The sequence below is a fragment of the Leopardus geoffroyi genome, chromosome C1, assembly GCF_018350155.1.
Source record: "Leopardus geoffroyi isolate Oge1 chromosome C1, O.geoffroyi_Oge1_pat1.0, whole genome shotgun sequence".
Taxonomy (NCBI): domain Eukaryota; kingdom Metazoa; phylum Chordata; class Mammalia; order Carnivora; family Felidae; genus Leopardus; species Leopardus geoffroyi.
Genome location: NC_059328.1, coordinates 48,370,613 through 48,384,323, shown reverse-complemented (window position 1 = coordinate 48,384,323; position 13,711 = coordinate 48,370,613). Strand labels below are relative to the sequence as shown.

The following is a 13,711-nucleotide window of genomic DNA, read 5'->3' as shown; positions in this document are numbered from 1 at the left end:
CTCAGATGCTTTGGTGGAGTGGGAAACACTGGAATTTTTTTCAGTTTGGGGATCAGGCAGACCTAATGGGGAATGCTCACTACTTCAGTTACAGGCATAGATACAGTGAAAGAGTCATTAAAGTTTTCTTAGCCGAAGTATCATCATCTATAAAACAGGGATAACCACACTTAATAGCATATAAGGGTTAACCGGGATTTTTCATTCACTGAACAAGATACCACGCATAAAGGCAAGTACCTATCACGTAGTAGGCTCTAAAGAGAAAAAGAAATAAGAAACAGAATTTAAAGCCAGTTAGAAAACAGCATAGGCATGCCCCTCACATCTGACCTCTACCATCCTGCAGCGCACACGGGAGCTAACTGCCCCTTTCTCCCTTCCACGGCCTCCGTTAATTCATCGGGTACTAACGGGCAAGCCAATATTCTTTTTACAGTCTTCCACTGCCTCAGATGGCAAGACGCAGAGATCAGCAATGAACAAACTGGGAGATAGTAAAAGGGAAAGATAAAGGGGGACCCAACAGTAACCGAACCAGGCACTTCACACATTCTTTAACGGGAGAACTACAGCAATGATGTATCTTTGCTAAGAGCAAATATTTATAAAGCTGTGTGTGTGTGTGTGTGTGTGTGTGTGTGTCCCCCAAGCCCTGTGCTAAACATGTTATACACATCGTCTCATTTAATCCTCATAACAACTCTCTGATCCAGGTCATTTTCCATGACACGCTGACTCCGAGATTTACGACCTGCCTACTATCTCACAGCTTGGAAAAGCATATAGCATGCTTTGAAATGGATCTGTGCAGGGAACGGATAAATAAATTCGTGAAACAAATTTAAACTCAAGCTACGCCTATCAACATGAATAACGATACCAGCTGGGATATTTTTAAACACCATATATACTGCTTGTTGCTGAGGGCATACACGTATGTAGTGAAAACACAGAAACAATGTGTTTGGGAACGTCAACAGCAGCGTGGTCACCTGCCATGCAGAGGGGAAAGGCGTGGGCTGAAGATTCAAGGAGTTCCTCCTTTAAGAAAAAGTCCAGCAGAGGCTCCTGGGTGGCTCAGTCAGTTAAGTGTCTGACTTCGCTCAGGTCATGATCCCAAGGTTCATGGGTTCAAGCCCTGCGTCAGGCTCTGGGCTCACAGCTCAGAGCCTGGATCCTGCTTCAGATTCTGTGTCTCCCTCACCCTCTGCCCCTCCACCCCCCCTCCACCCTCTCTCTCTTTCAAAATAGAAAAAAAGTCTGTGGCAGACATGGCAAATTTCCATCGGCTTATCCTCAGTAGTGGGGACAGAGAAGGCTGTGAATTTTATTTTCCTTACTTTGCTGTATCTCTGAAGAAAAATCTTTAAAACTGAAAGAAAAAATGCCCACCTAGGAAAATATCTAAATCAGGTCATCATCACCATGATGAGGCAAGGATTCAGTCTCTGCTTTGCCTGCCTGGAGAAGGTTCAGGTCCCACAAAAGCTCCTCAAACAACAGTAATACTTTGAAATTAAGAGAAAGTACATGAGACCTTCCAGAGCTACATCTAAGATTTGTTTTTAAATAGGTGAGTGATTATACTGTATAACATCACTACCTAAAGCTTCGGTTCTCAACCCTCATTGCACATTAGAACCACCTGGGACAGCTTTAAAACCACTGATGTCCAGGGGGTGCCTGGGTGGCTCAGTCAGCTAAGCATCCGACTCTCAGTTTCGGCTCGGGTCATGCATGATCTCACAGTCTCGTGGGTTCAAGCCCCATGTCGGGCTCTATCCACACTGATGTTGAGGAGCCTGCTTGGGATTCTCTGTCTCCCTCTCTCTGCCCCTCCCCCATTCGCACTGTCTCTCTCTCAAAATAAATGAATAAACTTCAGAAAAAAATACTGATGTCCAAGTCCCATCCCAGAACCATCAAAGAGTCAGAATGTGCATGTGCAGGCACACACGCACGCATGCATGTGGCGGGGGGGGGGGGGGGGGTGTAAAATGGGACAATGTGAGCACTGCTTTTTAAGTACTGTATAAATGTATCCGCTGCTAAACTTTCAATTGGAATGACAGACCCATCAGTTACTACTGCATCTAAAGGAAGAGGCTCTTACAACACAGAACGACACCCTCAAATTGTGAGAATCAATTAGATTATATATATACGATGATTATTAATTAATAAGTTGCATTGTGGACACCAATGAAGAAGTTCATCTTGTCAGTTCTTCTAGAAAATCACAATGGGGGCACCTGGGTGGCTCAGTAAGTTAACCTGTTTCAGCTCAGGTTAGTGGATCAAGCCCTCGTCGGGCTCCATGCTGACAGTGCAGAGCCTGCTTAGGATTCTCTTTTTCCCTCTCTCTCTCTGCCCCTGCCCTGCTTGCGCACACGCTTGCTCTCTCTCTCTCTCTTTCTCTCTCTCTCTCTCTCTCTCAAATTAAATAAATATTTTTAAAAATCACAAATCAATGATTCCAATGACAGCTCTTTTAACCTTTCACTGAGCATCTACACACACCGGGCACAGTGGTAGGTGCTGGGATACCGAGAACATGCCGCAGTCCTGCCTGTCGGGAGCAGGTGGCCGGATTGAGGGAAAAAAAAAAGAAAGAAAAGAGTATCCAGTGTTGACAGCCCGAACACAGTGGGGCGGGCAGCCCAGAGGAGCAGGAGCACAGAGAAGGCCGTGGAGAGCCGAGCCCAAGGCCACACAGGGAGCTGCCAAGAGGCAGGAAAGCTTTCACATAGTTCTGAAAAGGGCTGGCCGCCAGTTAGCCAGGTGAAGAGAGGGGGAGCGAGGAGGCCTACACAATAGAGTCAGCACGTGAAACAAAGCACAGACCTAACCACGTGTCATGTTTGGAGAGAACTGGGAGCAATTGCTAGGGCAGAATTTGGGTTATACAGTCAGTTTACCGACAGGGAGATCATTCATCCATGTGTTCATCCACTCAATATTCTGAACACCTCACAGGAGGTGTGCCAAGCACACTCGAGGGAAATTACTATGAAATAGCAAAAACATCTAAATATTAGGTTTCTCTTGCAGAGTAGCCTAAGTGGTAACTCCCTCCCCGATCCTGAATTTTCACCCGCATTTCTTCTTGCTCCCAAGAGCTCCGGTGGCTGCGATGACCCAACCAGAGTTGTGCTCTGAGTTTAGGGGGAGCCTGCAGAGTAGGGAGCACACAGCAGTGGTAGCACAGTCCAACTGGGGGGCTGTCTGACCTTCGAAGGAAAGAAGATCGGGGCGCCTGGGTGGCTCAGTTGGTTAAGCATCCAACTTTGGCTCAGGTCATGGTCTCAGTTTGTGAGTTCGAGCCCCGCATCAGGCTCTGTGCCGACAGCTCAGAGCCTGGAGCCTGCTTCAGATTCTAGGTCTCCTTCTCTCTCTGCCCCTCCCCTGCTCATACACTGTCTCTCTGTCTCAAAAAATAAATAAACATTAAAAAAAAAAAAACAAAAAAAAAGGAAAGAAGATCAAGCAAGAAAAGGCTAAAATGAGAATATCTTATCATGTAGTAATGAGTAGTGTTCTTAAACTATTGTACTTAATTTACTCAGGCTTTTGTTGTTGTTGTCGTTGTTGTTGTTACCATCTTTAGATTTTTGCCAGTTTTGTGGGTTTGGCTTTAATGGTGATGGTTCATTTCCTGACCCCACTGTCTGCTCCCCACAATCATTCCACTCAGCCAATCAAGAGTTGGTCACTGCCATGCAGGCCTAAGAAGTCTTTAAAACAACCTGTGAATCATCTTTATAATTCAAATGTCATTTTCTAGGACAGGATAATCCATTTCAGATAAAATCTAACCTTAAGAGAACCTGTTGAAAGGCAAGAAACTGGTAAGGGGTACTGGCAGCTGGACGCATTTGATGAACAGGTACGTTTTAACCTTTTTGGTGAAATAAAATTATTTCAACACTTATCATTAGGGCTGCAAGCTAGCTACCCTTTTAACAGAAGGTCTGTTAACAGGAGACAATTCCACCTACAATAACAAAAAGATGGCACCCGGAGAGGGTACATATGTAAGCAGGTTTAACAAGGAACTCTCTTCTTCCACAACAAGTGCTCTTATTCCTAGTATTTCAGCTTCCATTCAGCTGCACCAGGGATTCTCCACATATCAGAGCATGAAGGAAACTTTAAAAACATTGATGCCTTTGTCTCACCACAAGCCCACTGAATACAAATCTTGAGGGTAAGGCTCACGAATGGGAAATTTTGAAAGATCCCACGTTGATTGTAATATATGGCCTGAATTAAAAACCATGTATGTTAGCAGACCAGAGGTATAGCGTACTTGAAACCTAGGGTTGTTAACAGCTCAAGTCCCACCCCAAATGTGAACTCATCCAACAGTATCCCTGAGAGACTATCACTTCATCGCTACTTAAGCCAATCAAGGAAGCGCTGACAGCCTCCCAAAGTGGCCAGCTCCATGGCTGCCCATATCTCATAAATGGAGTTCTTGCTGCTGCTGAACTGAGGTCTGTTAGTCCAGCCCCATTCCTTTGGTTTGTGCTTTCTAAACTGGCCCGGATTGAGGCTGTCCCGCACTCTTGGGCCAGAATGATGCCAGGTGAGCCAGTGATCAGCCACTGAGATCAAGGAACATTCATATTCATCTCTGATACCACAACACTTAATAAGACAGGGGTTGGTATGTGGGAGGTGCTAATAAAAGTGACAAAAAGGGAGGAAAGTGTGTGTGTGTGTGTGTGTGTGTGTGTGTGTGTGTGTGTGTAAAGATGGGCATCATTACCACAGTGCTCTAACAATTCATCCGCTTGCAAACTTTTTCCAGCACATGGAATTTATGAAAGTCACTGTTCTATGCATTAGGTCCATAAAAGTGAGTGTGGCACAGTCTCTTTTTAGGAATTCATAATCGGATGGAACAAATATTTCTGAGCGTTCAGTGTCAGGCTCTCCATCCTCACAGCAAAGCTATGGCTCATTCTTCCAATTTTTTCAGAAAATACAGAGGCAAAGTGACTCGCTCGAGGTGTCATGGCCTAGCATCGGGTGAGCTATGATCTGGGGCCTTCCTGACGCCAATTCCAGGGTGTCCCAGTGTGCCCTAGTGTCCGCGGCCAGCTAAGAAAGGCACTGCTACGGCAGTGTCCGCTGCTAAAGGTTCTCAGACACAATCTTTCCCAAAACGCATCTGCAATCGCTGCCTTGGCAACAACCAACCGATGATGCCTAGAACCACACTCCTTAGATGGAACACGCAATTTCTAGTTCTCCGTGGCCTCCACCACTCCCAAATATCTTCTGCTCATTCAAGATTAAGTATCAGTTGCAATTCATCTCCACAGATGTGCTATTGGTTGTTCTCAAACCTGGCCCACTTTACTCATTGTCATTACCTGCCTACCATAGACTTTTGGGTTGCAACCTGAATGCTAGCGCTACTGGCTAAATTCTCCCAAGAGGGATGGATCTCGACCCATGAAAAATTTCTGACGGTGGACCCAAGTGGAACATACAATTGAAACAGCTCACCACTGTACTCACAAGTCTCTGCTAAGACAGCACCATTAAGTAGGAATGCCTTTGGTCTGAGTACTGAAAATAGAGAAGCTAGTCTGTTTCCTGCTTGTGTGTGACGTCTGGTCCTGTCTGCCCAATTCTACTTCCTTTAAATGGATTTGGCTCACCTACTCAAATGAAGGTGCCACAGGGGCCTTATACACAAAGCAACAGCAGGCATGGACACTCCCTTCCCAGAAAACACCCAGACCACTCGCCTGTTTCAAGGGCTGCTCACTCGAAGCTAACGATCCCATGTCCTTCCTTCAGTGAGCTCCCCACTGTGGCTCTCACGCATTAGTGAACCAAGTCTCTCCCTAAACCGGCCCCTATGTCACCACTCCTACCAACTGTTCTCGAAGCTCGTAACCTCTGGGACATGATTCTGGCCTCAGTGTGCCACCTCTAAACCTCATCCTTGGCAATAAGAGACACCTGACTTCGTGTTCCACCTGGGGCCCAACCAGTCTCCCACCACCAAGGAAAGAGAGGGAGATGGTCCTACCTTCATGGTTTACTGGTAAAGGACGAAACTGCTTATCCAGAACAACCAGAGAACATGTAGCATCAAACCCAAGCCCTCGGATTCGGTTTACATCGATCCCTTGTACAACTTTCTGTTTTAAAACAAATAAACAGAAACATAAATTACAAGGCAGGCTTTTAAAAGACTGAAAACAGTTATGACTAAAACAAATATGACTAAACAGAAAAAATATTTACAACAGAAAATAGATAAAAGTTCAATATAATTAAAATAACAAAAGATCCTGTAAGTTAATAAGACAAAGACAACCAATCTAATTGGAAATAAAGCAAAGGACATGGCAAGTCACTTCATAAAATAAAAAGAAATAGTCAAAGAGCATATAAAAAGATTCCCAACTCCATTTAAATAAATAAATTAAATTAATGCAAATAAAAACACACTAATCTTTGCTTTTCACACTGGCAATTATGTATAAGACTAACAGTAGACAGTAATGGCAACTAGGGAGAAGTAGACTTTCTATTACATTATTCTAACAGTGTAATAATTTAGTATAAATTTGAGAATGAAAGGGCGGGCCTACGCCGGCCGACTCCATCTTGTTCTGTGTCCTCCACCTTGAGTGACTATGTCCCCGACATGACCCCTTTCCCGGGAAAATCTCAGAAACCTCAGATGCGCCTCCTCCCCTTGAGTAACCTCCCGCTCACCCATTCAAACTTCCTGATCAAAACACGCCCAGCGACCTGCGTAACAGGACTCCGACCCTTCCCCAGCCAATCGGCTGAGGCCACAGCTGTTACCTCACCAACTGCCCCTAGACCCCTATTTTGAAACTCGCTCTCTCTCCCCGGTATCTCACCGCTGCATCGGTGCAGGTAGGGGATTGAGTTCAAGCTAGCTCGAATAAAGGCTCTTTTGCTTTTGCATCGGACTCGGCTCCCTAGTGGTCTTTGGGGATCACGAATTCTGGGCATAACAAGAATTTCACCGTATTTATTAAAATTAAAAACATGAAGGGTGCCTGGGTGGCTGAGTAGGTTAAGCTTCCGACTTCAGCTCAGCTCACGATCCCACAGTCCATGGATTCAAGCCCCACGTTGGGCTCTGTACTGACAGCTCAGAGCCTGGAGCGTGCTTCAGATTCTGTGTCTCCCTCTTTCTCTGCCCCTCCCCTGCTCGCGCGCTTGCTCTCTCACTTGCTCTCTCTCTCCCAAAAATAAATAAAACATTAAAAAAAAGAAAGCATAACTTTTAACCCAGCCAACCCACTTCTAGGAACTTACTTTAGTGAATTATTAGCATAAGTAAAGTTATATGTGGATGAAAGTTAACTGTTGCACTGCTTAAGAATATATTTAAAATTTAGAGAAACTATTTCCCATTAAATTATGGTACATTTGCAAAATGGAATATTCTACACCCATTAAAAAGAGGTAGAGAAGTAACTTCTGAGTGTGGTACTTTGTAGAGGTTGGCAAATCCTCTTTGCAAAATAAAAGTATCAAGCTGGACAAAATCATCAAAAGCAACCATTTGGGGGCTATGAAACTTGAATAAAGCAACATTTATTTATTCCTGAAAAATCAAAGCATTTAATTTTTGAGAAGGACTTGTTCTTAAAAAATCAAAATTATACTTAAAACATTCCCACAAATACAAAATAAAACAAAACAAGAAACTCTGGAACTAAAATGGCTCCACTGGGAAATTCTGTTAAACATTCAAGGAAGAAACAATACCATTCTTATACAAACTTGTTTAGGATATAATGAAGGAGGGAATATTTTTAAACAAATTCTACATGGCCAGAATTATTCTCATACTAAAGCCATAAAAAGACATCAAAAGAACAGAACACCACAGACCAGTATCTGCCATGAAAGTAAGTGTAAAAATCCTTAACAAAATACTAACTACAAAGCAAGCATTATAAACTATGATCATCTGGAGCTATCCCAGGAACAAAATGGTAATTTAATATCCATAAATCAATTAATGTAGTACATATATTACTAGAATAAAGCACAAATACCAAATGATCATCTTAACAGAAGAGGAGAGAGAAAAACAAAACAATCCATAAACCCAGAGGCAAGTGAACTTCTACAGCCAGATAAAGAGCATCTACAAAAACCTATAGTTAACATTTTACTTCATGATAAAATGAAATGATTCCCTCCTATTATGAACAAAGAAAAATGTTCCTTGCACCACTTCTATTCAACCTGTAACTAGTGGTTCCAGCCAATGCAATAAGGCAAGAAAGAAATTTAAAGCACACAGATTGGAAAGAAAGAAGTTAAAGTATCTTTTTTTTGCAGAAAACATCATCTCATATGCAGAAAATTCTAAGGGATCTACCAAAAGAAAAAAAAAAAAGCTACTAGAATAATAAGCAAGTTTAGTAAGATCAAAGGATATAAGGTTAACATATTAAAATTAATTGTATTTCTGTATGCTAGCAAATAACATATCAAAATTGAAATTAAGGAAATAATTCCATTCCGAATAACATTAAAAAAAAAATCACTCAGGAATGAATTTATCAAAAGAAATTCAAAATCTATTCCCTGATAACTACTAAACAATTGCTATCAAAAAAACTACAAACTAGAGAAATATGCCATATTCATGAAATGAAAAATTCAACATTGTGAAAATGGCAATGTCCTCAAAATTAATCTACAGATTCTATAGAACCTCAATAAAAATTTCAGGAGGTTTTTGTTTTGGGGGTGTTTTTTTGTTGTTGTTGTTTACAAATTGACAAGCTGCTCTCAACATTTATGTAGAAATATAAGAAATATAGAAGAGCCTAAGCATTTTTTAAAAGAACAAGTGGCGCCTGGGTGGCTCAGTTGATTAAGCCTCCGATTTTGGCTCAGGTCATGATCTCACAGTTTGTGGGTTCAAGCCCCGTGCCACACTCTGTACTGACAGCTCAGAGCCTAGAGCCTGCTTCGGATTCTGTGTCTCCTCTCTCTCTCTGCCCTTCGCCTGCCCATGATGTCTGTCTCTCTCTCTCAAAAATCAATAAACGTTAAAAAAAAACTTCAAAAAACTTTAAAAGAACAAAATTGGACAGAACTTAAGCTTCCTGACTTCAACTATCATTACTAAATCAGTGTGGCACTGGCATGGGTTAAATTTATAGATACAACGGAAGAGAAGAGAAATAGAAGAAATAAGCCTAAACATTTATGGTCAATTAGTTTTATAAAGGTACCAAGACAGGGGCGCCTGGGTGGCGCAGTCGGTTAAGCGTCCGACTTCAGCCAGGTCACGATCTCGCGGTCCGTGAGTTCGAGCCCCGCGTCGGGCTCTGGGCTGATGGCTCAGAGCCTGGAGCCTGCTTCCGATTCTGTGTCTCCCTCTCTCTCTGACCCTCCCCCGTTCATGCTGTGTCTCTCTCTGTCTCAAAAATAAATAAAAAAACATTAAAAAAAAAAAATTTTAAAAAAAAAAAAAATAAAATAAAGGTACCAAGACAATTAATTCAATGGGGAAAGGACAGTCTGTTTGACAACGGGGCAATAACAACTAAATGTCCACATACAAGAAAAAAAACAAACTTCTAGACTTGCACCTCATATGCACACAAAAATTAATTCAAAATGTGTCATGTTCCCAAATATAAGAATGAAAACTATTAGAAGAAAATCTTTGTGACATGACTTAGACAAAGAATTTTTAAAAGCAAGACTCCTAGAGGTGCCTGGTTGGCTCAGTCAGTTGAGTGTCCAACTTCGGCTCAGGTCACGATCTCGCGGCTCGTGAGTTCAAACCCCACGTCAGGCTCTGTACTGAAAGCTTGGAGCCTGAAGCCTGCTTCGGATTCTGTATCTCCCTCTCTCTCTGCCCCTAACCCACTCGCATTCTGTCTCTGTCTCTCTCAAAAATGAATAAATAATAAAAAAAAAAAATTGAAAATGCAAGACTCCTAAAGAAAAAAAATGGATAAATGTGACTTCATCAAAATTTTTAAATTTTGTTCTTCAAATAAAACCGTAAGAAAATGAAAAGATTAGCTACAGATTAAATACTTGCAATTCATATATCTGATAATAGACCTATATATAGAATAAAAAACTCTTATAACTCAAATAATAAGAACAAACAACCCAATGACAAAATGGGCTAAAGATTTAAATATACACATCACCAAAGAAGACAAACAAATGCCCAAAAAGTACATGGAAAATGCCCAACATCATCAGTCATTAGGAAAATGAGAACTAAAATCATAATCGGAGAAGACTGATGATACCAAATGTTAGAAAATCCTGGAGAAAGAGGAAGTCTCATACATCACTGGTGGAAATGTAAAATAAAGCCACTTTAGGAGACAAGTTTGGCAGTTTTTTAAACATTAACTTACCACACAACCTAGCAATTTTATTTCTTAGGTATTGAGGAGGGCACCTGTTGGGATGAGCACTGGGCGTTGAATGAAAACCAACTTGAAAATAAAATTATATTTAATATAAAAAAGTAAAAAATTAAAAAGTGTATGCCAATATAAACACTTATATGTAAATATTCATAGTAGCATCATTCATAATATCCCCAAACTGGAAACGAATTTAATCAGATGATTAAACCGTGTGGCATATCCATAAAATGCAAGAAAGTACAACATAGATGAACCTTAAAAACATTATGCTAGGGGCGCCTGGGTGGCGCAGTCGGTTAAGCGTCCGACTTCAGCCAGGTCACGATCTCGCGGTCCGTGAGTTCGAGCCCCGCGTCGGGCTCTGGGCTGATGGCTCAGAGCCTGGAGCCTGTTTCCGATTCTGTGTCTCCCTCTCTCTCTGCCCCTCCCCTGTTCATGCTCTGTCTCTCTCTGTCCCCCAAAAAATAAATAAACATTGAAAAAAAATTAAAAAAAAAAAAAAAAAAAAACATTATGCTAAATGAAAGAAGTCACACCAAAAAAAAAAATCCACATTGTAGGATTCCATTTATATGAAATTTCTAAAGAAGAATAGCTATTAAGATAGAATGCAGATAAACAGCTATCTATGAATGGAACTAGGGACTGACTACAAACAGCCCCAGAGGAACTTCTTTGAAGTAGCAGAAGTGTCCAAAAATGGGATTAAAGTGATAACTGTACGAATGTGCAAATTCAGTATCACTGAATTATATATTTTAAATGGATGGACATCATGGTATGTAAATCATACTTCAAGCCATTAAATATTTTTAAAAGGTTGAGCTAAAGATGAAATGGAAAGTTATCCATGATATGTGCGAAATGAGGTCAAATGTATATACATCTTCCTCCACTTAGGATGTGGTTACATCAGAAAAACTCACCCTCAGTTGAAAATAGTCTAAGTCAAAAATACATTTAATACGCTTGACTGATCAAACAGCATAGCTTTGCTTAGCCTACCTTAAATGTACTCAGAATACTTATATTAGCCTACAGTTGGGCACAATCACCAACCACAAAGCCTATTTTACACTAAAGTGTTAAATATCTCATGTAGTTTATTGAATGCTGTACTGGAAATGAAAAACAGAACAGCTGTATGGGTACAGAATGTATGAAGTGTATTAGTTCTTTACCCTCATAACTGCAGGGCCCACTGCCCAGCGTCATGAGAGAGAATCATACCATGTATGGCTAGCCCAGGAAAAATCGAAACTCAAAATTCAAAGTACGGTTTCCGTGGAATGCCTACCACTTTGGTACCACCATAGTGTGAAAAAACCGTAAGCCAGGGACCAATTTGTATGCAACAAACTGTTAGCAGTGATTGCCTTTGAGAGCAGAAACTACAGTTGAAGGAGACAGATTTTTTACTTTGTTATATAATTTTTAAAGTTATAAACTAATAGATTTATTATTTCTATTTCTTATTTTTGTTTCTACAGTTTCCTTTTTTGACGTTTATTTATTTTTGAGACAGAGAGAGACAGAGCGTGAATGGGGGAGGGGCAGAGAGAGAGGGAGACACAGAATCCGAAGCAGGCTCCAGGCTCCGAGCCATCAGCCCAGAGCCCGATGCGGGGCTCGAACTCACAGACCGCGAGATCGTGACCTGAGCTGAAGTCGGACGCTTAACTGACTGAGCTACCCAGGCGCCCCATACGGTTTCCTTTTTTGGAAAGGCATGACTGACCATAATCATGGTTTCCCATTATCTTAAAACACGATGATAGCCTTGTAAATCCCACAAAAGTCAACTCAAAAGTGTCCATCCCCATTTAAAATACACAATTCTTCCCTTCCCGTTTTAGAACCCCAGACTTATAATTTAGTATCCTGGGGGAAAACATTTGCTAGTGAGTGACCCATCTGTGACTGGTGGCAATACCTTTGCCACACAGCAGGAGCTGAATGCCCTGCATGCTTTCAGGACACTGATTGATCTACACTTACAAGAGAGGACCAAACCCTGTCCAGCATGGCCTTGTGGCGAGTCACAAAGTCCTGGTTTCAGACCCTAGTTCTGCCACTCTGGCCATGTGACTGAGTGTGAGTCACACAATTCCAGCCATTCCAATCCCTCTCCTGACTTGCTGGGTCAAGTCGCCATAGCATGTATAGGCACGTGGCTTCTTCTTCCTGGAATGCATTTCCAACTTGGCTTGGAAATCTTCAGGCAATGATTAAGATAAATGATGTTGGGTGCAGACCTCCTGAGTCTGAAACCTGGCTCATCCACTTACTAGTTGATAGGACTTTAGGAAGCCAAAAAACCAGCCTCCTTCATTGCATAGTCATCTCTTTTTTTTTTTTTAATGTTTATTTATTTTTGAGAGGGAGAGAGCGTGAGCAGGGGAGGGGCAGAGAGAGACAGACACAGAATCTGAAGCAGGCTCCAGGCTCTGAGCTGTCAGCACAGAGCCCACTGACACAGGGCTTGAACTCAGGGACTGTGAGATCATGACCTGAGCCGAGGTCGGAAGCTTAACCTACTGAGCCACTGGGCTCTCCTACCTCCATCTCTTAATTGTGTTATGAGAATTCAGCAAAATAAGGTATGATTGGCTTAACATCTAGCCTAACATCTGGCATTATGGTGTACAATAATTTGCAGCCATTATTAAAGTAATCAGCTGCCTCAAATCTTCTCTGAACTCATGTGGATTCAATAAACAAATCGATAACTCAGCCCTAACTTCTACCTGCCATGAGGCCCTACTGGCCTCTGTGCCCAGAGAGTGCAGGCCCAACTCACACAGGACTGGAGTTAGTCAAAAGGGGAAATGGGTGAGAATATGCAGAAGACAATAAAATTCAATACCATAGGGCAGATTTGGAGTAGAAACGAGTATGAGATATGGTATCAAAAGAGCCAGCTTTGAGTTTCAACTCCACCATCTTCGGATCAGGAAAGCCTACACTAATTGCAACACCTTTCTGACCTTTTTTTTCCTGAGAGTGAGAGTCATCTCCCAGGTGAAGACCAAAGGAGTTAACAGGGTTAAAAGTGCTTCGGAACCAGTAAACCTTTGTAGGACGGAAAAGCCGCTCAATGCCTTATTAACTATATTCATGGAATCTTTGTTACGTACGAAGCATAGCACACTCTGTGTCACGTAAGCACATATAAAAATGGTAAGCCAAGGGAAGAGTGATTGAAAAGGCTGAATAAACTCAAATCTTCCTAAAATTATTATGGTGGGAGTAACCTTCCAGTAGAACCAAAGAAAGTA

The 13,711-nt window shown here is 41.8% G+C and overlaps 1 protein-coding gene across 12 annotated transcripts in view; it reads right to left on the bottom strand.

Annotated features, from left to right (window-relative positions):
• Positions 1-13,711, bottom strand: part of FGGY (FGGY carbohydrate kinase domain containing) — a 419,791-nt gene that overhangs the window by 375,178 nt on the left and 30,902 nt on the right. For 9 of the 12 annotated variants that reach the window (XM_045477592.1, XM_045477599.1, XM_045477591.1 and 6 more), the window contains one exon: positions 6,053-6,164. The exons of the other annotated variants lie outside the window; for them this stretch is intronic. In XM_045477592.1, coding sequence (XP_045333548.1) covers positions 6,053-6,164 — 112 coding nt within the window. The remainder of the gene's footprint in view (positions 1-6,052; positions 6,165-13,711) is intronic. 12 annotated transcript variants of the gene reach the window in all.